Source organism: Mugil cephalus, chromosome 20 (assembly GCF_022458985.1).
Source record: "Mugil cephalus isolate CIBA_MC_2020 chromosome 20, CIBA_Mcephalus_1.1, whole genome shotgun sequence".
Taxonomy (NCBI): Eukaryota; Metazoa; Chordata; class Actinopteri; order Mugiliformes; family Mugilidae; genus Mugil; species Mugil cephalus.
Genome location: NC_061789.1, coordinates 13547011 through 13570723, shown reverse-complemented (window position 1 = coordinate 13570723; position 23713 = coordinate 13547011). Strand labels below are relative to the sequence as shown.

General features: G+C 45.2%; 1 protein-coding gene across 1 annotated transcript; it reads left to right on the top strand.

Annotated features, from left to right (window-relative positions):
* lmtk2 (lemur tyrosine kinase 2) lies at positions 1–23439 on the top strand. The gene is made up of 14 exons (XM_047571946.1): positions 1–578; positions 8006–8139; positions 8337–8490; positions 8661–8737; positions 9302–9420; positions 9666–9753; positions 13182–13312; positions 15767–15851; positions 16772–16893; positions 17376–17525; positions 17625–20655; positions 20741–20873; positions 20956–21210; positions 21311–23439. The coding sequence occupies exons 1-14, from the start codon at positions 476–478 to the stop codon at positions 21337–21339; spliced, it is 4611 nt and encodes a 1536-aa protein (XP_047427902.1). The 5' UTR covers positions 1–475; the 3' UTR covers positions 21340–23439.
* The last annotated feature ends 274 nt before the right edge of the window (positions 23440–23713 follow it).

Genomic DNA, 23713 nt, shown 5'->3' with positions numbered 1-23713 from the left:
ATCCTGCGTCGTGATTGGCCGAAGCCCTTGGCAATCATTTGACGTTGTACCGCCTTATTTCTTGACATGACGTTTTACAGGAACATGGCGCTCTGGGGGAGAGGTGTATCCTGATAGTCAGGGCTGTTTATCAATTTTACTGTAGCCATGTTCGTTTAAATACCGTCAGAGTGCACACGCCAAATATGAACGGCCGCGAAAGGTGAACGCTCCCCTCATCTCCATGGACACCGGAACACCACATTCCGCAGCTGGGTTTGCTGTCGTCAGCTGAAACTGTTAGCATCGGCATGCTAGCCGGAGCTAGTTAGCCGGGGGAATAGCTTAGCCGCTAAGAAATATGCTATTCTTATGTAGCCTACATAGACGTTAGGCTGGGTGTCAATGATTAAAACACATTATTCAGCGTCAAACCAACGACCCGCTTAAGACGACGATTTCAATTTGCGAAGATTTCCGTGGCTCAGCCAGGAGGATGGAGAGCCGCCATGGATCTGTTTTGTTGCTGGCCAGTGCGATGTTTCTGTCGGCGCCGTGGCTGTCTGAAGGTGCCCCTCTTCAGCATCACTTAAGAACAGGTGAGACAGCTGACTCCGAGTGGAAACACAAACCAAGCGGCCGGGTTTCTCGCTCACCGCGCGTGTAAAATACGCGGTCGGTTCTGTTAGCGTTTGCTAGAATGGGTAGCTGATGCTAATGGGGGCTAACGGCTAACAACACAGCAGCGTTGCTGTGTTTCCTGTTGACCTGTGGTTGTTAGTGTGCCTCGTTTGTTTGGTGCCACAGACTACACTCTCTTTCTGAACTTGTTTTATGACGGTAGCTGAACGTGCCCAGTCTTCATGGCCTCCTGCATTTATCCACTCATACCTGAATGATGAATGCCTATCTCTTTTATTCCCCAAACTGTCGTGCAACATCATCAGCTGCATCTTGTATCTGTATCAGCATCACATTCCACGCTTTAGTTGGATGTAGTTTCTGTGGCAGGTGTATGTTTCTTTCGTTTCGTCTCTGCCTCTACCTGGCCGGCCTTAGGCAGATGGATGCCTCCATATGAGCTGGGTTTAGCTCAAGGTTTCTTCCTGTTAAAAGGGAGTTTTTCCTTGTCACCGTCACCTTTGTGCATGCTCTGTAGGTTTCAGGCTTTATTATGTAAAGCGTCTTGAGACAGCTTTTATTGTTATTCACGCTACATAAATAAAACGTATTGAATTCATGGTCACGGCTCCTCTAATGTTCAAGTCAAACATAAACAGACTTTTCCTCAAACGCTTTCTACTCTGACTGATATTTAACACCGGGTTAATATAAAACCGCTTATTAGAGCTTGAGCCAGGTACTGAGATGTTAATCTTCCAGCGGGGTTGCTCAAGTCATTGACCTATAACCACGTTTATGGCACAATATAGACAGGATGTTGACCGACCAGCATGGAAAGAAGACTCCCTCTTGTCTAGAATGAACTTTGGACAGCCTCTTTGGTTTTGGTTATTGTGTCATATTTTCCCCACATTGCAGGTTTATGTCACAGATGTGATCATGTGATGATCCTTAACGAAAGCGCATTCGTGAGAATACTGTTTGACGACAGGTTTTGTTGTGGTAAGAAGAAGTGCTGATGAAGATGCACATGTAAAGGAACGTAATGACACTGACTGAAAATAAATACACTTAAACTCTACCAGTCTTATCAACGTGACCGTTGAGAAATATGATTTTAGTTTTTTACCGCAGCCTCATAGACAGAAAGTATAGTGAATTGTAGGATATACTACTGGCCAGTCATCAGTGGATATATTGGTTGTAAAACTAATCTTTGTTACAACCCTAGTGAGCTGGATGATTTCAATCCACTTGTAGGTAAGTAGGGGTTTGGTGTTTTCCATATTTACAGAGCGAGAAGCTCAGTCTCAGTGTGTAACACATTCCAGTCTTATCGACGCCAGTCAATGATTAGCAGCCACGTTGTTTGCTTAATCATAATACAGTATGCAGGAAAGTAGTGTTGCAATATAAGCTCAGTTTTTATGCTTTTATTGCGTGGCAACCTGTCCCTCACCCCACTTTCAAAGTGTTCATTTACTATCGCACACATGTGATGTGGCACAAGCGCTCTGGATTGCTCAATGTTTGAAGATTGTGGGTCAGATCATGCGTGTAAGAAAAATACCCGTGGTAATCGCTTGCAAAACTAGTCTTGAAGTGACTTGTGCCCTGTTTACACACCTCAACTATGGGTAAATGTCGATTATTACAGTTTAACATAACTGTGAGCAGAGTAGCCAGGTGATGGGGGCATCACTACACAGTGATTCACTGTGAATCAGCCATCCTGGCTAGTCAATCATTTATGCTGCTCTCATAGGGACGAGGCTCTGTCTTTACCACAGGGGATTTCAAATTGTTACTGTACATCAGGCAGCCACAACATTAAAACCACCAACCTGTGACTTGAATAACATTGGTGATCTCATTAAGACATAATGTTCTTCTGGGGAAACCAGGGTTTATGTGGACGTTACTTTGACCAGCAGGCCACGGCAGTGCCGTTCTGATGCTTATTCCCACTGTGGGAGTTTGCGGGGGGTCAGCACGAGCACCCTAACTGGTCTGCAGTGCTATATATGTGGACACCTTTCTATCAGAACCAGCATTCAACTTTTCCTTAATTGAACCACATGTGATGGCTACAAACCAAAAAGCTGCAGTTTCAGATGCTCTGACCGTCTCATCCAGGTAGTAAAATGTGTCCCTTTTTGCTCATATCCCTCCCTCTGTTCATTTTTACCAACATCTAATATATCCCACTCACTGACAGGTGCCATGATAACAAGATAATCAGTGTCATTTGTTTCACCAGTGATTATATGCAATCTGTTCTGATTAGAGATTCAATCGCCACTGTTTACATGGATACAAGACAAAATTACAGGGATGTGTTTACGTGCCCCAAAACTAAAAATGAAAAATAGTGGTTTTGCCTGCCGTGCAGAAATGTAGCACAAGAAGAAATGTTTATCTTTATGAAACTTTATTAACAACACAGAAAAAAGGCTGACAAGATGGACTGATACAAACCCATGTTTTCGACAGCGATTCTGGCTTTGTTCATTTTTCCAAACGACTTGTTTCATGGTTCTGTCTCGCACAGAAACTCGTCACGTCACCTGATGTTTACCTCACGTGGAACTAACATGCACAGAAATAATGTATTTTTTCAAGGACAAGAGAAATGATCAGGTAAACAAGCATACACAGCTTCTCTCAGTGCCGTGGCGAACTCCCTCCAATCAGGGCAGTTTGTTTCAAATTAAGTAGTTTGAACACAGCTTTGGTGTGATAGGGCTGCTATTCTGATCGTTTTACTTTAATTAATAATGTTTTAAAAGCTGAAGTGCATGAATCTAAAGTGGATCTTTACGAGATCCAGACGGCCGCTGGCAGTAGCTGAGATAACTTTTATTTGAATGACGAGGATCTAGACTTGGCATGCAGACAAATCTCAGACTAACCTAGGCACATCTCCCAGACGATGCCACTTGTCAATACGTACATCCATTGGTGGGTGAAACGTTCAAAAATGGGTCAGCTCCTCCTCTACCTAAGTGCCTACTGAATTATGCAGTGCAACTGAAATAAAACATGGCAGCTCCCTGCAATATTGGTCCCAAAAACCAATCGAGCCATTTGCTGGGGCCTGCCAAGTCATAATATGAACCCATGACTCAAATAAAGCCTAACCGAGGAGAACTGATCCCACGTAGTGACGCCGTGACCCAGCTCCTGTTTTTTCCTATCTGACTGCTGCTGCTGCTTCCTCTCTGGGAGTCGTGCGCTGCCTGGAACCCTGTTGCCCTGCTGATAGAGACAGAGGGGGTTTGTGTCAAAGAGCTCCCTGCAATTACAGATAATTGTTTTTCACTGAATTAAACTTTGGGGTTGCTGAAGCCGTTTGAAAATCAGTCCTGCTGACAATGACAGGTACTCATTTTGTAAGCTGTAAGAGGAAGAAATATTTGGTGCCTCACATGACATATTTTGCAGCCACACGAAACAGCGTGGTGGAGTTTAGTTCTACAATTAGTTTGCTTTTATTTTTCATGATTCATGGTGTCTGATTGAGAGAGTGGCCGCCCCAGTGGATTCCCGGTCTCAGTGGGGGACTGTGGTAAGTCTGACCTGGTTGTGATGGGGTGTAGGGTGCTGGACTGTTGGCTGGACATGAGAGTGTGCAGTGACAGTTTTTGGTATTACGTTTGGGGACATCTGTCAAACTGTGCAGCATCAGCAGCTCAGTTCAACCGCCGCCCTGATAACTTGCTGCGTTTGTTTGCCACACCGCAGGTCTTTGTTTGCCCTGTTAATTTACTTTGACAGCATTCAGATTTATATGTTCACATGAAAATGATTCTCAAGCTAATCAGCACCGGTATTTTAATCAAAGCTGTAGTTTTAAGTCTGTTTGTCTGTGGTGGCTTTCCCAGACTGATGCACTAGTAACCAGCAATGATTATTTACCGGAGTTGAATAAGCAAGCAACAATAGGGATGGTGTCGCTTACAGCAGTTACCTGGGTCATATAAATTCCCCATGTCTGATAGTCTGGAACAATAAAATATAATCTGATTTCCCAGGATGTTTCTGATGTTGTCCAGAAAACCTTTCTGTTCAAAACAAGGTTAAAAGTTTAAAGGACATGTGTCGCCGTATGTTTTTGTAATCGTTCTCGATGCCATGCCAGCTGTACCTCTTAAATATAGCATTAAGTTAGTATTGTTTAGTCTGTGTCCTTTATCTCTCACACACGCTACAGATAGTCTTTTGTTTTATACATGAGTTGGGTTCAGTTATGAGGAGAAATTCTTTGTCATCTTCCTCATTCAAATTTCATGCGCTCAGAGATTTTGAGTGATTCTTGTTGAGGCGAGTCAGTCACGCCGGGCTGTTTAAGTCGTCCTCCTGAAGCTTTCATTAAGGTCTGAACCACAAACCCTCACACTTAGCAAGTCCCCTGCACATTTCATGACAAATTGCAAGGTAAGAAACTGTTGTAAATACAAATGGCCATTTATAACTACATCCGCTAGGCCGGTGTCTTGAGTGTGGACCTAGTTAATCTTTAATTCCTCTTCTCATCAATATTTCACTGCAGACAGTTTCTCTATTGCAGTCCTCAGCGCAGAGGAGAGGTGTGTAGAAGCAATCCAGGAGAAACTGTCATCTGCGATTACGCTGGCCTCGGTGGTGTTTACATCGCTATATATATCTTTTGACTTCCCTTAAAAAATTCAGTTCGACCGAGTGTGAGCTGCAGTGGTGCACAACAAACACAAACCGGTTTTGGGGGTCACAGTTCTGTATATTCTGTGTTGTTGGGAACATATAAAGCAAAGCAGTGGTGTAAAAAGAACAGGCATCTTAATCCATCATGGGCGTTTTTGACGCCGTCGGCTTGGTGTTCTCGGTAGACGTGGAATGAACCTTGATCGTGTCTGACGCTTTTGATCATATGTGATGTTCTGTCAGGGCGTTAAAATAACGACCGTTCCATGCCGTCCTCTCTCCTGATGTGCAGTGCTACCTAGGGAGTGGGAAGATTATTATTGCCCCTTTACCCCTGGTTTGTTTGAAGGGAATATTTTATTGTGTGGCAGGTTAAAGCTGCAGTTCGGACCTTTTGTCTCCCCCTTTTGGCTGAGAGATAAATACACAAACGCAGTCAACCAGGGCAACTGACCCATGCCTGCTGTCTCTAGTCCCTCTGTCCCTTGTTTCAATGTCCTCCGGTGAGATAAAGAACAGATAAACAGTGCTGATCTGAGTTTGTTCTCCATCAATTGCTTTCTTGTTCAACACTGACATCCTTCTTCTGAACCGAAAGTTTCATTTTTTTGGAGCATCTGGAATTTCCTGAATGCCAGACTCTATCATTCTTCCCAATCTCCACGGGCGGTGAATTCACAGAACCTTTGTTACTTCTGCAACCTTGTTTTTGCACTGGTTCTCCCATAGTTGCGATTGACTCGGCAGCTCTGGCAAACACTGGTCGGTTTGTATAAAACCCCACAACTACCAGTCCTCCAGCTTAGTGATATCACCGCAGACACGAGATTTAATACTCTTGTATGTTTTGAATTACAGAGGCATTAACCTGCCGCTGATTGGCTTACTCAGCATTGTGTAAACTTGTTGGACAAGGGCTTAAATGACACTATAACAGTGTGTAACAGTATATTTTATTGATATAACGTTTATTACCGGTTTGATCCTTTATTTGTTTCCGTGGCCTTGGACCAAGCGGTAGCACCAGTGAAATAAAGATGAGAGTATTTGAGGTTTATTTTCATTCAGATGCACATGGGAGTCTGTGCTGAGCTGAATAGGCTCTCGGTTCCCATACCTACACAGCTACGGCTAATAAAATCATTGAAAAATCCATGTCTAGATAGAATGCCAAAGATAAAACTTCCTTTCATTTGATATTTTGATGGGATTAGTCTGGTGTGTGTTTCACTCCACATGAGTTCGGACCACTGGTGTTGTGGTCATACTGGAAACTAGAAACTGAAAACAGGACACCTAGATGTGGGTGGGTATTGTGTGTGTGTATTCAGCAGACATTTTGGCAGGAGACATTTTAAGTATATAGCCCTGTTGCAGAGTGGCAGACAGGTTGTACCTGACAAGCCACAACCAGTGGGAGAATAAACACGAGAAGGAAAACAGGGAGGAGTGTGTCACAGAAGTTCTTCTTATTTCAGCACACTCTCATTCACTCACACACGCAGTGACACAGTCAGATATGTCATTACGGGTTGATGTGTACATTTATAACATTACTATGAAGTGTAGTGCAATTACAAGGTAATAGACATGAAACGCTTCATCATCTTCATCTTACTGCACTTAGGCCTGTCCACTTACCATTTTCAGGATTTATTGATGTTTGCAATCAACATTTTATCCTTTTTTTTTTTTTTTTTCATTTTAGCCGATGCCTCACAGCCTGTTTCAAACGAATCGAACGAAACGCACATGCCCAAACTAGGTGAAAGGAAATTTTCTGCATTCTTCCCCCGGAACCGTTCCGCCCCGACAAAACAACAAACCAAGCGCACGCATTCGGCAAGTGCCGTGAGAACAAAGGCGATATCCATAAAAGATGACTCAAGCTGCAGGGAGCAACTTGACTTTAACTTCCTCCGACTGTTCACTCGCAGGAGCGGTGACGGCGACAGGCACAGCGACCGGCAGTCGTACCTTTCAAACGGGGCAGGTAGAAATGAGCCGTGACGTTTGGGGAAAGCAAGGCGGACATGTGGTGGTGGTGGTGGTGGGGGGGGGGGACACGGCGATGGGCTCGTCGCACGGCCAACGAAAGTTTTTGCCAGAGTGACTATGAACACGGCAGGTGTCTTTTTAACACGTGGGCAGAGCGCCCTGAAACTGACAGCTCTTGTCGCGTGTGCGCCGTTTGTTGTTGGTGCGGTGAGTGAGCAAGCAAGCAGCTGAGCAGGGGAGTGGGCGGGACTCGAGGCGGCTGTCAGCCCTGACACTTGAACTGCTGGGCCAGCAGCATCCTCAGTAGAGCGGACCCACACCTGCTGTCACCGCTACTGCACCATCAGCCTCTAATTGGCCCCGTGGACACCCCCACAACTGTCTCTGAACGCCTGATTAAGGATAGACGTCGGCGGCGCGGTTTGAGGATCGCCGCGTCAGGTTTCCTAGAGAAAACAAACAAATCTTTATGTGATTAGATGATTGTGCGTCTTTAATTTCCACTGCGGCGCAATCGTTGTTTAAAAGGAGCTCAAGAGTGTGCGTTGTAAGACCGGCGCGCAGTTTATTTTCGTTCTAAAGCTTTGTTGTGGGCGTATATAGAAGAATAAATAACACAAGCTGTCAGACGCCCTCCTTTATTCCCTCCTAAATTATTTCTGAATCGCAGCCCTGAATGCGAATGATTCAGCACATTTCCTCTCTGTTTTTGTCGTTTCAGGTGGAAGCACAGGGGACACTTTGTCTGTTTCTCTCTACCTGTCCCTGGTGGTGTCATTGACGGTCCTTGTGGCCTTGGTGGTGTTGCTAGTGAACTGTGTGACCTGCTGCAAGGAGAGGGAGATCAACTTCAAGGTGAGAATTGTGGCCGGCAGAGAGCCAGACGGTCGCAGCTTCGCAGCGCGACCTAATGAATACACAGCGGTCGGACGTATTTCTGGACTGTCTCAGTTTGGTTTCCGTTGTAATAGATATGCACTACACACATTTTCTACGCTATCTTGACACGCCTGTATTGATCCCAGTATCGTGGTGCTTATGATTTGACTTAGGAGTTTGAAGACCACTTTGACGATGAGATCGACTTCACCCCGCCAGCAGAGGACACGCCCTCTATGCAGTCCCCAGCCGAGGTGTACACCCTCGCTGTCTCCCCCGTGGCCCTGCCCGGACCCCCACACCTTGAACCTCCCGCCCGAATCTCAGGTCAGATACGACATGCACACATACACAATGAATATAATGTGCTTAAAGACACAAATTACACCCCTGACTTGCCATCACTTCCATGACAGCAAATGAGCCCTCTCTTTTTTTTCCTCGTGGGATGTGGCAATAGACTTTAATTTAAACTTGTTTTGTGTTTGGTGTCACAGAGGGATCCACAGGAGCCCAGGTAGCACGTCACAGCCTGAGTTACATCCAGGAGATCGGCAACGGGTGGTTTGGCCAGGTGAGATCCATCTTCACTAATGTTCAACATTATCCCCATAAAATAAGTTGTGTTGACCGTGTGTCATATGTTTATTCTTTATTTGTTTATGTCCTAACCACTACACTCTTACACATAGTTTTGTGATTGGTTATAATTTTGCAGGAAATTTGGATTTTGAGAAATCAGGAAATAAACCGGGCTGTGCAGCCCATACATTGCCCCTCCCCAGTAAATGTTCATGCTTTTGGTTAAAATAACAGTTTGTCCTTTGTCCCTTTGTCCATTTTTATCGTGTAAAGGGAGAAAAAGCAGTATCAGATCCAAATATCGGCACGTGTCAGCCTTTGGCAAATTGGTGTCGGTATCGGCCCTAAAAAATCCATATCGGTCAACCTCTAATATGAAGGCGACTGATATATATGTATATATGTATATTTAAAAAAACAATGTCATCTGGGCCATTGACTGCACAGATTACAGTTAAATGTGACACTCTCAAGTAGCCCCCCCATGTTCATTAGAATACCCGTCCTTCCCCTTTTTAAATGTAATTGTTTGTTTTGTGTTCTTCGGTATCGTCAGGTTCTTCTGAGTGAGATCTACACAGACCCAGGTGGAGCCAGGGTGGTGGTGAAGGAGTTGAAAGCCAATGCAAGTGCCAAGGAGCAGAACGACTTCCTGCAGCAGGGCGACCCGTACAGGTGAACACATGTTCCTTTGGGTTTCCTCTTTGCACAGTAACTGCATTTCCATCAAACTGTTTTGTTTTAACACGACTGCATGTAAAGATACGCGCACAGTGAACGTGGTAAACAAAATATCTGCGTGGCGTCCCCGTCATGTCAGCAGCACCCTCTGCCTTTCCACTCACACACTACATCAGACAAGTTTTTCCCTCATCAGCCCAAAATCAAAAACCCTTTATGCCGTTATTATTTGTTTTCAGAGTGCTGCAGCACCCAAACATCCTCCAGTGCCTCGGACAGTGCGTCGAGGCCATTCCCTTCCTGCTTGTGTTTGAGTACTGTGAAATGGTAAGTGAGCACACGCCACACGATTAACCATGTGTTGATATACAAAAAGTGGTTGATTTGAACCATAAGTAAATGGTATCAGCTGTGATTGAGAAACAGTTGTACTACCTGGTATTTAGCACCAACTTAAGTAATTGGCTTCAATAATTGACGAGTCAACAAATTGCCTGTAGTCAGACAGCTTCCAAATATTTAGGGCAGTTGTCCACTACTCTTGTATATGGTAGTCGGCTCTCCTTATCTACCATCTGGACTGAAAGCTTACTCTCTCCAACCCAAATGAACCCTTCGCTTTATCTTAATATAGTGAAGTCACTCACGCTCCCATGAGGACAGCTGATTTACTCTCTGTTTATCTTCATATATTCTGGGTGGGCCGAGCCAAAACTGAGGGGGAGCTCCCCGCTCCCTTCCTCCGCTCCTCCCACCCCCGCAGCCAGAGTCGCGTAGTTACTCCAGGCCCCGGGACTTCTCACATTCCCACCTCGCCCAGTAAAGCAACAGGGCTCCATTTACGCTCCTTTGGTGTCAGCTCCACCACTTGCTGTGTTTGTGCATTTTTACGGCCAGCACCTTGTGTTTGTTGGCAGCTGCCGAGCGCACGCTAATGTAAATGAATCTGTTCTTGAGGAAGTCCAGCGGCGGTTATTAATGCAAAACACGCCATTGTTACCTACCGTTTTATTAATCCAAGTAGGATAAACCTTAACTTACACATCATAATCTTAATATTATGTTGAATATCAGTCGCCTATGTGAAAATGTTTGTCATTTACATATCTTCCAGTGTGAAGAGGAAATGAGTTTCCGCTGTTAACGCGATTTAAATATATTGAGTTCCTCCAATCATTTTTCTGACCTGGTAACCGATCCCCCAGTCTGGCTCTGCTCATCGCCCCGGGGCCGGGGTATTGTTAGCCGCCCCGAGCTGGCAACGAGTCCTGGCATTGTGGTCTTTCCCAGCCAGCTCCAGCAATGTCTCTGACAGGACGTGCAAGCGGTTCAAGGTGAATGGCTTATCGCAACTGCGTGCGAGTCATTAAGGAGGACAGCGCGACGAAGAGCAGGTCCCGTTTGTTCCAGGCGATAATGTGTGAGCGTAGCGCAACTGAGTGATCTCTATGCTCGCTATTCCACGCCGGATGAATGGGTTCGAGAGATTCAACCATGTGCGCACAACATGCACGTCCTTTCTTTAGCGACACAACTTCACGTTGCTTTAGTTGCACATCAAAGTGCCGCCTACTTCATGTAGGAGTGTTCGTGGAAGTTTTTAAGTAATACACTTGTCTGTGGCTTCGTACTGTGTCAATCATCGGCTACATGTCGGAACACGAAACGTGACGCTGCAGCTGCGCGGCGGACAAGGTGATTCTCAATAAAAAAAAAAAAAAAAAGTTACACTGTGACGTCCCCCCTGACAGCCTGTTGATTGATGGTGGTTTTTCTGTCTTGTATCACCCGTGCAGGGTAACCCTGACTCGAAACATTTTTGACATCAAAATACATCCAGCAACTGGCGCAAGGGCCGCAGAATGTCACATACCCTCGTCTGAGTGACAGCCTCTAATGCACGGATGTCCTGCCTGGTGCCTGGCCGCGAGCCAGACAGATCCTTTTTTTGCTTTCAGATATCGCCGATCGTCTTCATTTATCGCGGTCAACGCAGAAATGATCAGTGCGAATGCTTCTGCTCTGTTTTATTGACTTGGCATTTTTTAAGCTGTAGATTAGTGATCTTGCCTTCAAGCATCCGAAGCATCTAAAATCACCTGTGGCTAAAGTTACCCTTCAGTCTTTGGTGTCCTTTTTAATTCCCGTAGGCTAATTATCCCCGTCTAAAGTGGCTTAATTAATACACTTTTAAGTTAGCGAGCTTTCAATAATCAGAATACAGTCTGCTGCTGGTGTTCCCCAGTAGACACCACACACACTAAAAATAGATTTATTTATTTTTTAGATATTTCGGTCATGGAGTGGCTAGACGTGAATCTGCGCGCTGGGAACTTGGCACATTCTTGTTATTCATGGGCCGGACCCAAGACTTAATAGTTTTGGCTCTTCACAGTTAATGTTATTTCATTAACGGCACTGGATCCCCAACCCCCCCCGCCCCCCCTTACCCAGCAACCCACCCTCTCTCCCGGAACCCAAACCTAATCACCTGCTGCTGAACCCTCACAAATAAAGACAGGCATGTGGTGTCACTTACCATACATTGAATATAGCTCTTCAGTGAAGACCCCTTCTCAGAGCTGTGGATATTTTTTTTCTCTGTGTGTGTGTGGAAGCAGAGAGTTGAATGTAATGAAGCAAACAAATAGTGCTTACATAAGATGACCGATCTAAGCTGCTTTTGGAGAAATGGCTCAGGGTAAAGTAAACCCTTTGGAAACGCATACACAGCACCACAGGCTTGCACGCTCAGTGACTCCATGTGACTTGACATTTTCTTTAAAAAAAAAAAAAAAAAAAAGCTTCATATTAAGCAACTGTAGCATATGTACAGGGTTTCCTTAGTGGCTCATTCCTCAGGGGAGTTCAGGAATTCCCTTCATTCCAACCAAACAGCCCTTTGCTGATGCATTACGGTGGCAAAAATAAATCAGTTATTATTATTTTTTTTCATGTCATCATAGTGTAATGTCTAGAAGGCTGTATGTGCAGTGCACAGCTCTGTATTGAAAGCTGCTCAACCCGCATTCTGTTGCGTTTTGGTGAATGATAACCACAGGTGTCCACAGAATTTTCCGTCCAGCCCTGGGTTGTGAACTTGCCCACAGCTTAGACCTGCTATAATTCAAATTTACAGTCCGTTGAAGTTTGGTCCATCCAAAAAAAAAAAAAAAAACCCAAAAAAAACAACACACTGCTGATGTGTAATCTGACGCTTTGCTCCAAATTCAGTTTCACACTGACTTCTCATGCTACTGCCACCATGTCACCCGGGAGCTGACCTGCTAGATTCTATCTTGTCCTCATGCGTAAGTTTGTTTGTGGTGATGAAGTGCAATTAAAGCTCGAGGTGCCTTGACCTGCTTCCCCCATTCCCTTTATTTTCTCCACTCTTCCCATCGGCTCCGAAACCCAACTGGATACAGGACAAGTTTATTGATCTGAGCTGGAGTATTTTATTTATAAATCCCAGTGACACAGCGTAGAGGTCCGGTAAACAGCGTTACCCTTATTTGGCTGTGTCACACATCAGCAGGGGGAGAAGTGCTGAGAAAACAAGAACAGGGGAGTGTGCTGCCCCCGTGTGGCCATCTCGGCGAACTGCATTTTTATTCACACGACTTGTTCAATTCACAATTACTTCAGTTTCTATGACGCAAAAAAAAAAGTTTCCGCTGGATTCGTTGAGCGTTTGCGCTCGATACTGTTGAGCTAATGAATGTGTGTGTTTGCCTTTGTGTGTCTCTTTGCAGGGAGATTTGCGGGGCTATCTGTCTCAGCAGGATTGGCCGTTCAGAAACGCTGAGTTGCTGCAGCTGCAGAGGATGGCCTGTGAGATCGCTGCCGGTGTCACTCACCTTCACAAACACAACTTCCTGCACAGGTAGCACTTCAGAACTGCAGCACTTAAGAGTTTTGACCCACTAAGCTAAGCATCGTTGTACTCAGCGCTCAATACAGCTGGTAATGCGTGCGCTGTTAGAGACAGTCTATACAAAAATATTGGGATTGTGTAATTTGATGGCATTGCATTTTATTTTTTATGGAGAAAAGTCCATTTACTTTGTATCATCACATCATAAGGCAAGTTTGCAGTTCCAATACGCCCCCTACATGGTTGAATCTTCCTTACTCCTGAAAGAGAACATGTTTGTGCTTGAATTTAAACAGCTTTATCAGTAAATGAAATAAACATTTAGCGTATATATTTTTTTTCTCCATGGGTATTACCACATTCTGTTCAGAGCTTGTTCGCTGACGCATACTTGGGGATTCCCTGGTGTTTTTTCACGTTGGTCACCTAGGTTACCCACACAGATTGTCCGGGTCCGTCTTAAATCAGATGCTTCTCCAACGAAGATACAAATTTAGAACGGCGCTGCTGCCTTTTACAGATGTTAGGTTACATAGTGACACAAGTGTTTGCTGCCAAAGAAAAAAATCTTTTTCCTGGCATATGACAAACAAATATTGGTGTGTACATGCCAAGTGGTATTCACTTAGTCATAAACGTTGCGTGTTATGAATTTAAAGACACAGGTCAGCTCTGGTGCCGACCATCCAACCAGTCTCAGGGGTGCCAGTGTTCTCCAAAAATGGTGCGTACAGCAGAGAGCTGCGTTTCATTTTCATTTTTACCCCAGCCAGCACTGGACGTCTGGCTAGCGGGCAACAGGGGTTCAGTGGGTGTTGGGAACTCAGAGCTTGGGGGTAACATACGATGCTCTGCTCATCAGCTCTATTTTGCATGCTCAGAATAAGCTCACAGGGTTCCAATTACACAGCTCCCATGCATTGCCACAGTGTCAGCTGTCCGCTGCCAGAAGGATATGATGATTCTGCTCTTTGCATGTAAAAGGATAGCCTCATATTGGGCGTTGTGTTTTAATCCCTGTTACAACTCAGACACAGCTCCACCAGCTTCGCTTTGTGTCGAGCAATTTATTTTACGTCGTAAAAATATTTCTGTGGCGCCTTTAACACGGAAAAACGTGAAATAAGGTTCCGCGTTGAGCGTAGCCACGCGTCGGCAGACTCTGTACGAGAGGCTGGTGAGGGTTCACAGACACAAACCCCTCAGAGCAAGCGCCGTGTGGGATGATGTCCAAGTCTGAAACCTCAGCTTTGCTGTGCAAAGGTGAGAACAGACCTGCAAAAGAGAAAAACGCACACTGTGTTCGATTAATGTGATTTAATCAGAAACTGTGGAAAGAAGCGTCTTACACAGCAATGTTCAGTGACAGTGGTGACAGGTAGAAGTAATTTTAAAACCATTTCCCATTAAAATCTTTTAATGACCAGTTACTTGGCTGTAGTAGTTTACTAAGGTAAGAAGTAGTTTTTGATATTTTTCACATTCAAGTACTTGGTGTTAAGCAAGTAACAAATATCATGCATCTAGATCTACAGATAGATATTTGCAGTAACAAAAAACATTGAAGTGAAAAATAGCCGCATCGTTTGAATTATTCTTGGGTGCAAGAAGTAATTTTGACCGTAGTAATATTGAAAGCCGGACATGAGGAGTAGTTTTTCCTTCCTTTTACTCAGAGAAACCGCGTACAAGCAGCACAAATGTCTCATGGTATGAGAGTGATCACCCCCACGTGCCGCGCATTAGCCTTGTACGGTTAAGATGCTGGTCTTGTTCCCCTTCTGCTGTGTTACTGTATGTCGGGCCGTAAGCCGAGCACAGAGGACGGGAGACAGGGGAGTTTAAAATACATCTCCATTTATCTTAGGTGGGTTTCAGTGGGTCTGACAGCAGCTGGGCCGTGCGCACACAAGAGCGCTGGTGTCAGCAGTGTTTGTCACTGGGTGGGTAAAAAGGACTTGGAACTCGTGCAAAGGGAATGCCGCAAGGCTACAGAGAAACCAAAGTCTGCTTCTTTATTGAGCCTAATGTGCAGACAAAGCTCGTAATGCCCCCTCCTGGAAGACTAATTGTGTACATTTGTGTAGCCTGTGTTCCCCCTCCAGAAACTGTATCCCAATACTGCATTCAAGTCAGGAATAGCCCCTGTATGAGGCTTGTTGCAGTGTGAAGAGCGGAGGCAAATGACAAGGCCTTTGTGCTAATTTCCTGATGCTTAACCATTTGTGATCCTTGCCAGACTCTCCTTGTGAGCCTAGTGTGGTAGTCTTTGCTTTTGGACTAAAGAGCAGATGGTGGAATCGTCTGTGACATTGATGGTTTTATATACTTTAACCATGGTCTTCGCTTCAACTTATAACTTCACAGAAAATAACAGTGGCTAAACACATGTGCATTGCAAGCTGAATATTTCCATGTGTCTAAATATATCTCACCCTGATGTCTTTGTCAATTCTCTCCCAGTGATTTGGCTCTGAGGAACTGCTACCTGACTGGGGATCTTACAGTCAAAGTGGGAGACTATGGAATTGGACCCTACAGATACAAAGTAAGCAAACATGTCAACTTCATTATATCAGCTTTTTTTTTTTGTTTTGATGTAATTATAACTGTAATGGCCTGTATAGTCTTGCCATCAGGGGCTGGCTACACAAAGATACAGGGCAGAACCCGTAATGGTTCTGTGGCTGGTAAACCGCGTGGAAACATGCACATGACAAAGTAGGTCAGAAAAATCAAAATCTGGCTGCCCAGTAGTGCAGCTGTTTCCTCTCACAGCAAGATGGTTCTTAAAAACACAGATTTGAAACCCTTTTTGAAATGCACCTGCCATATGGGAAGGACATTTGCTTCATGTCAATCTCTGTAGTACAACAGTCACCGGTAATGTTGATCACTATGAAAAAAGACAGTGACTGAACAGTTTTCATGTTGAAGTTTTGGGAACCTTGGGGTGTTCTCCAAATCCTCAAGTTTCTTTTTTACCATTCGGTACTCGCGTTCATATTTCATCTGATATACATGTTCATACAGCTGATACATATTCTGAGTCTGGCTAGTTTGATAAGTCACAGTCAGAGCCTATCATTGTGTAACCAGCCCCAGATCACATGTCAGAATATAAATCATTTTCATCAGAGGCTTGGCAAGTGTTTCCTGCTATCGGCCGTACATTTCCCTGAAGAATGGTGCTCATCTTCTATTGTAACTTGACATGCTGCATATGTCTTGAGGCATTTCTGTCTGCTGCATTCCTTAAATACTGCTGATCTGTGTGTTTGCCTGTCTGAATGTAGTGCTCGTAAGATAAGGTCACCCAGCAAATCTATTTCTGTAAAGAAAAGGGGGAGGCTCTGCACTGCCTCAGTGAGAGCTAATAAACAGACAAATTTGCCTACGCCGTAGTTTGTTTTTAATCAGGCTATGTTTCCACGGTTATTTGTAGCATTTCTTCCCATGTTCTTTTAGGAGGATTACATCATCACAGAGGATGATGTGTTTGCACCCCTGCGCTGGTTGGCCCCTGAGCTGGTGGGTGAACGTCATGGGGGTGTGATTACTATGGAGCAAACCAAGCCCAGCAATGTGTGGTAGGTACCACATTCCAGCTCTGCACTGGCACTGGAGACCAACGTTAAAAACCCATAACACGCATTAAATGCTTGTGGATAACTGATATTCTAGGTCATGTCCTGTAGCTAAAATCAACACTTAAACTAAAATAAATAAAGTATTACAGTAGTATCCCTATCTCTTTCCTGAGAAGCAAGCCCTAATAAAAGAACTTGTAAATTCTGGACACTGGAAACGACTCCCCACTCTAAAGTCTTTGCACGCTACAACCCGACTTAGCTTAGCATAATCTGTAGAGTTACATAAGGTAAATTTATTTACAAGAATCTGATTTCCCTCCAAAAAGTTGATAATATTTCAGCAGACCAAGTGATAAAATTTCTAAATTCTGGAGCTCATTACTGAGCTCCTAACAACACACTTATAAGGTCATTTTCTGAACTTTTATCTCCTCTGGAATCAGTCGTAACAACCTTTGCTCCTTGTTACCGGTCTGTAGGGCCTTGGGGGTCACTTTGTGGGAACTCTTTGAAAATGCTGCTCAGCCATATCCACATCTTTCTGACCGCGAGGTTCTCAATCACGTGATCAAGGAGCAACAAGTCAAGCTTTTCAAGCCTCAACTGGAGCTTCCTTATTCTGACAGATGGTAAGACTTTGGAACATGGGTTAAAAAGTGCAAAAGATATTTGGCTATGAAAATGAATATTGTCTGAAAAAGAACTGTCTGTTTTTCCTGTACCTGTAGGTTTGAGGTCTTGCAGTTCTGTTGGCTGTCTCCTGACAAACGGGCCACAGCAGAGGAAGTGCACCGTTTGCTCATTTATCTGCGCATGCAAGGCCAAAAGGACATAGAGGAAGACTTTGAGCAACGCTGGGATGCACTGAAGCCTAACCCATCCACACGGCAGACCACTATTAGCCACTCCTCTTTCCCAATCTTGGAACAGTTTGCTGACGATGCCCTGCGCCAAGAGATAGATGAAGTTCTTACCGTCACTGAAACAAGCAAAGGACTCAGCTTTGAGTACGTTTGGGAGGCAGCCAAGCACGACCACTATGATGGTAACCACGGACGTTCAGGCATTGACACAACGTTGAACTACCACAGCATGTTCTTTCCTGTTTCCAGGGAAGACATCCAGGCCCACTTCCCTGATCCTTTAACCAGAGCAGCAGGGGCAGAAGGTCGTAATACTCCTTCAGGAATTCCTGGGATTGTACCAGTGTTTGATGCTCAAAAGCCATCTAATGGGAATGAGTATTATATACAACTAGAAGAACAAGGGGAGAGCACAATTGGAGAAGATGGAAGTAGAGGACAGGACATGGGCTTTGGTTCAAGCCGGCAAGACTTTGTTGTTCTCCAAGATGTCCGTCTGGATGAGTCCAGCACAGACGCTGACTTTTTCCACCAAAGTATTGACTCAAAGGACTCGTATTTACCAGACAGCCACATCTGGTCATCCCTTGAAAATGACAGTCCATACCACACCAACATTTTCACTGACAATGGGTCAAAGCAAGAGGACTCTCCTTCCTGGAGACAGGGTTTTATGGAGCTTCCGGAGCGCAATGGCAACCCTTTCCATGAAAGTGCATCTTTGGAGGTCCAAGGGGTCAACGCCAGTCAAATCTACGGGGATTCTTTTTTAGGTGAGGCCAGTCACTCGCCAGTTCCTGTAGAAGTGGAAGGACAGAATGCAGATGGGAACAGTCTTCTGAGTTCTGAGCAACTAGTTGATAACTTTGTGTTCCTCAAAGACCAGCACCTGATGAATGAGGGGTCTAGTTTCTTAACTGCGCAGCAGAATTTTCTTTCACCTGGTTTGGTCCATGAGCCAGAAGACTCGTTCAAAATGAATTCTTGGGACAAGCTTGATACCTTAGGCAGCTTAAACACTGCAGATACTTATTTAAAACCTGCAGAAAGTAGCACATTGTCAAAACACGAACTCTTAGACTCGCCAAGTCCTAGCTTGGGAGAGTTATGTCAGTCTCCGGGAGAAAATGAAACACTGGTGCCTTCCATCACAGTGGTCGCAGAAGATAACACGAGCAACCAGCTGACAACTAGGAATAGTTCTTCCACTGAGAACCTTGGTCTGCTGCAATCCTCAGACAGAGGTGTAGACTCCGGTTTTGATTCTACCTCGGAAAGGATTGACGTTAGCATTAGTAAAGCTGATGGAGACACCACTGCATTTTCTGACGGTGCCACTATGGACTCATGGTGCACAGATGCCAAAATTCCCAGCATTGAAGATGACCTCGGAACTTCTAAGGATAGCACTCACCCCGCGGAGAGTATAACGTCTGAAACGTTATCTCCAGGTAACGGACACAATGACGACCTAACGAGCAATGATCTGCTGAGTGAGCTGATTGAGGATGCAGATATAGAACTAGAAACCACCCTGTCTGATCACGAAGAATCGTTCATGGATACTAATGGACCTCCACTTGTTAGATCTTCTCTTTTGGTCTCCGGTCCATCCTTGGACCAGATCAGCCAGGACAGCTTACTGGAAGACAGCATGTCCACCACCGTTCCAACAGTAGACAATTCAGCTGAGACACCAGACTCTTTAGACTCTCTCGACATACACCGACTCGGAGAACACGGAGAAGACGTGAATGCTCAAATAGCCCAACACAAACTCCAGCCTCCATACAAAATATCTGACAGCGGGTATGAGACCGAGAACCTGGAGTCCCCTGAGTGGAACTCGCAGCCAAATGTCCAAGACTGCTCCCCTGTTAAAAACGGCACGAATGTCACCAAAGATCAAGAAGAGACGGACGAGCTGTCGGCCGCGGCCAATCTGGTTCCACCGAAAATCATCATCTCTGAAGTAGAAGGTGCACTGGAAAATCACAACAGGGAACCCAGTGAGGACCAGCAACCAGAGGACGCGGCTCCGGCCGAGGAACCGTTTATGGGCAGCAATTACAGAGACTCTGCCTACTTCTCTGACAATGAATCAGAAGTTGATAAGAAGGCTGAGGAAACACCACCTTCTGTTGAAGTGACGTGGCTGAAGGACGCTACTGAAAACGTTAGTGGGGTAACAGGAGGTCCAACGCGGGAAGTTTCCAAGGAGATGGATATTGAGTCTTTATTTTCTCTGCAAGAATCTTCAGAAGCACAGGCTGAAGTCAGACCAACACCTGGTGCTCATGTTGCGGACGCACCTCAAGAGGCTCATTCAGCCATCGCAGAGAAATGTGAGAGCGAGTCCACCGAGAGCCGTAATGATGAAGGAGATAAGTCTGAGCTTTTTAAGAACACGGTGTTTCCTGATCAGCTGAGCTCAGCAGAAGATCCAGAGACCTCAGAGCTTCCTACCGCCGCCGCATCAAAGCCAGAGAACGCAGTCCACGCTAAACTAGTCCGAACGTACGCCAGCGATGGCCATAAAATAAGAGAGCCGGACGTGGAGGGGCGCTTCCTGGGGAGGAGGGACGGCTCGGCACTGGACGGCCAGGAAGACGGCGTGGATGCGGACGAGGAGGACGAAAACAGCGACGACTCCGATGACGACATTCGCGCGTATCAGCTGCACAGCTCCAGCGAGGACAGCGAGGACGAGGTTGTGCACCCGGTGCCGCTCATCGTCTCGGATGACACGAGCGCAAAGAACCTGAAGAGCTTGTTGAAACCCACAAACCTGAACATGGAGGAATTGTCTTCACCGTTTTCTGGGAGGGGCAATCCAGACAACTCCAGAAGAGCTGTGTCTTTCTTCGACGACGTCACGGTCTACCTGTTCGACCAGGTAAAGGATCGCTCTGTAGTCAGCATTGTCGTCTGAGTTTTGTGTGTTTAGCTACTGACTCATATTCTCATGCGTGTTAATTTAGGAGACTCCCACCAAGGAACTGGGCGACCATGGCTCAGCTCCAGACAGTCAGGTGCCGGAGTACAGTAGCCGCGTTCCCACTTCCAGCTACCTGAACCGCTTCGCCAACTCTGAGAGCTCAACAGATGAAGAAGGTAACGTCCACAAGCCACTCCACGTGCACCGCTGCTAAAAAAAATAAAAGCACCGTCTGACTTGTTGATTCCATTCTTACAGGCGGTGGATTTGAGTGGGACGACGACTTCTCCTCCCCTGCAGCTTCCTTCCTGTCCAAGAGGGACAAAGAGCTCACACCTAAGCCGGCGTCCTCCTCTCCCGCGTCCAGCTTTTCCTCTCCGACCCCGGCAGTAGCGCGCGCGCTGGAGACCAGCTGGAGCAGCTCCTCCAACTACTCCCGTTTCTCCATCTCACCGGCCAGTATCGCTAGCTTCTCGCTTACGCATCTCACTGACTCTGACATCGAGCAAGGAGGCAAGTTCAAATGTTAGAGTTAAGTTTACAGGATATCGCTGTAGTTGTGATAATCAACTTTTAATCTTAACCCTCTTCCTTCCTCTTTTCTTCCCACCAGGAAGCAGCGAGGACGGAGAAAAAGACTAGCGTGGCACGCGAAGGCGTCCTTCACCAACCCCACGATTGAGAAATGAAGCCGCGCTCACGATTGTTTGGGAAGGAACGTCGGGTGTGCGGACGGCAAACTGCGGCTGCTTCTCTCAGGCAGGACTGCTCCCCGTGGCGAATGAGACGGGGACGAATGAGGCCCCCCGTCCCCGGTCCGAGCCCCCAACGCCTCTCAAACCCACCCACCGACGCGTGGGTCATTTTTAAGTTCAGTGCAATTAAAATTCGGAAACGAACGAGAGCGGCCGCGGCCCCTGGATGCTTTAAAGACTCGTCGCGCGCATTCCAGGTGTTCGACCCATCTCCTTTTTTCCAGGATGTTTGCCTCGACCCTTCCTCCCCCTAAAAAAACAAAAAACAAAAAAAAAAACGGTTTATTAATGAATTCAACACACTAAGAGGGCAAACGTATCACTACAGCCAAACAGGAATAAGCTCTTTGATTCATCAAACCTAAAACTGAAAATCTTTGCAGTTTTTTTTTTTTTTTTTTTTTTGCTCCATGTTGTGCGATTATTTCTGTGGTTGCCTTCTTTGGAAGATTTTTTTTTTTTTTCTTTCGCGTAACTTCTTGCTGTGTGATGTGTTTAATCCTAATCTCCTAATCGGAGAGAAACTATGTGCTGTAGCAGCTTTTGGATAAATTGTGACTATGGCACCATCCATACATAGGATGTTTGGAAAACTAACGATCCCTCATCTACGGAGGTGTCACTCTCCACATCTTCCTTTATTTATGCGTGAAAGGAACATTCACGACGGCCTCGAGACATCTTATTAAAGATGGCGGGTGTTAATCTGACAAGGGTTGTTATATCAGTCCTCACGTGGGCGACTCGACTGTAAGACAGTTGTGAGGAAAAACCTAGCTATTGCTTTTTGTAAACATTTTATCCTCTGAAAACGTGCGGGAGGCTGCTGGGACGGTTTGACGTCAGCCACTCGTCACCGGGTCTCGTGAGAGCACAGCTGATTCTCTACAGGGAGCCGCAAACACCTCCATTCGCTACCACTAAGGAATTATTATTTTTTTTTCTTTCTGTAAAGATTTTATTTAAAAAATAAATTAAAAAAAACGTCACGACGATGACGAAGGATATGCCAGGAGTCGTGGGTAAAAAGAAACGTGCAATTAATTCCATTAATCGGTTCGGTTCATGGGACGGCCCGCGGTCGCCGGCGGCAACGCGGGGGTCGGCCTCGCAAAAACTCACTACAAGAACAAAAAAAAAAAAAAAAAATGCTGCTTTTTTTTTTTTTAAGTGTCATGGACAGAGTTGTTTGCCTTTTTTTATTTTGTGTCAAATTTAATCATCCACTTAGTTCAGAAGGCATTTTTCCCCCTCCCCCCTCTTAAACGACCCCCGTCTGATTGATATGGAGGTTTCCATTGACGCACCGTATCATTTGTAGGCCGTACGTCGCCCCCGTGGCTGCAGGAGGTCGGTTTGAGACGTCTTTAATATGCTTTTCCTCCCGATGTACAGAAACCACTCACATTAAACTGTAGCTTATACAGTTCTTTACTTTTAAAAAATATTTTGTCACAGACGAGCAGAAGAACCGCTGCACCTCACCCGTAGTAGACGTCCACCTCACCTGCCCCCCCCTCACAGAACGCACTGCACCTCTGTTAACCTCTGTTAAAAAAAAAAAAACCAGCAGCCTGTGCTTCAGTTAAACTTGAACATCTATTTAAGGAAATCTTGTTTTATTTGACTACAGTATACATTTGCTTAATCTTGCACATTTGAGAGACGTAACTTAATGTTTGAACTGTACTGATGTATATAAATGTTAATTTTTTTTTTCTTCGTCTGTAAATGGGAAACGATGTAACTGAGTTATAGGTATGAGGTTTCATTTTGTAACTTAAATCAGAGGAACATATCACTGTCGTTGACTAAAAGCGGTTAAATTAAGACACACGGAGCAGATGTGAGTTCATTCTGTCCTTTAAAAACTTGTAGATTTAAAAAAGCAAATATTTTTACTTGATATTGATCATGCTTAGTGTAATTGAATGAAATGTTTATAATTACACTGTTTAATATGAAAATAAATGCAAATGAACTTCTAGTTAAGGAGTTGGTGGCGTTCTTGAACAAAAATAATGTGAAATGACGTCAGGAATGACATATCGTGGTATTTTAAGAGTTTTATTTCACATTTCAATGCCCTTGGAAGGTGAATGTCCGGCCGTGGGGACATTCAGACCTGCTGCAGTGTCAACAGTCGCAGTCATAGCAGTTCTACGGAGGGATGTCATACTAACGGGAAGAACGCTTTTTATTTTTATTGCAGGGTGGCAGGCAGGTATTATCTGCTGATGGAGAGAGGAGCAATGTGCACT

Coding starts and splice junctions, on each gene's coding strand:
- lmtk2 (XM_047571946.1), top strand. CDS start 476: ATGGAGAGCCGCCATGGATCTGTTTTGTTGCTGGCCAGTGCGATGTTT. Junction 8,738..9,301: donor GCAACGGGTGGTTTGGCCAG/GTGAGATCCATC, acceptor CGGTATCGTCAG/GTTCTTCTGAGTGAGATCTA. Junction 21,211..21,310: donor CTCTGACATCGAGCAAGGAG/GCAAGTTCAAAT, acceptor TCTTCCCACCAG/GAAGCAGCGAGGACGGAGAA.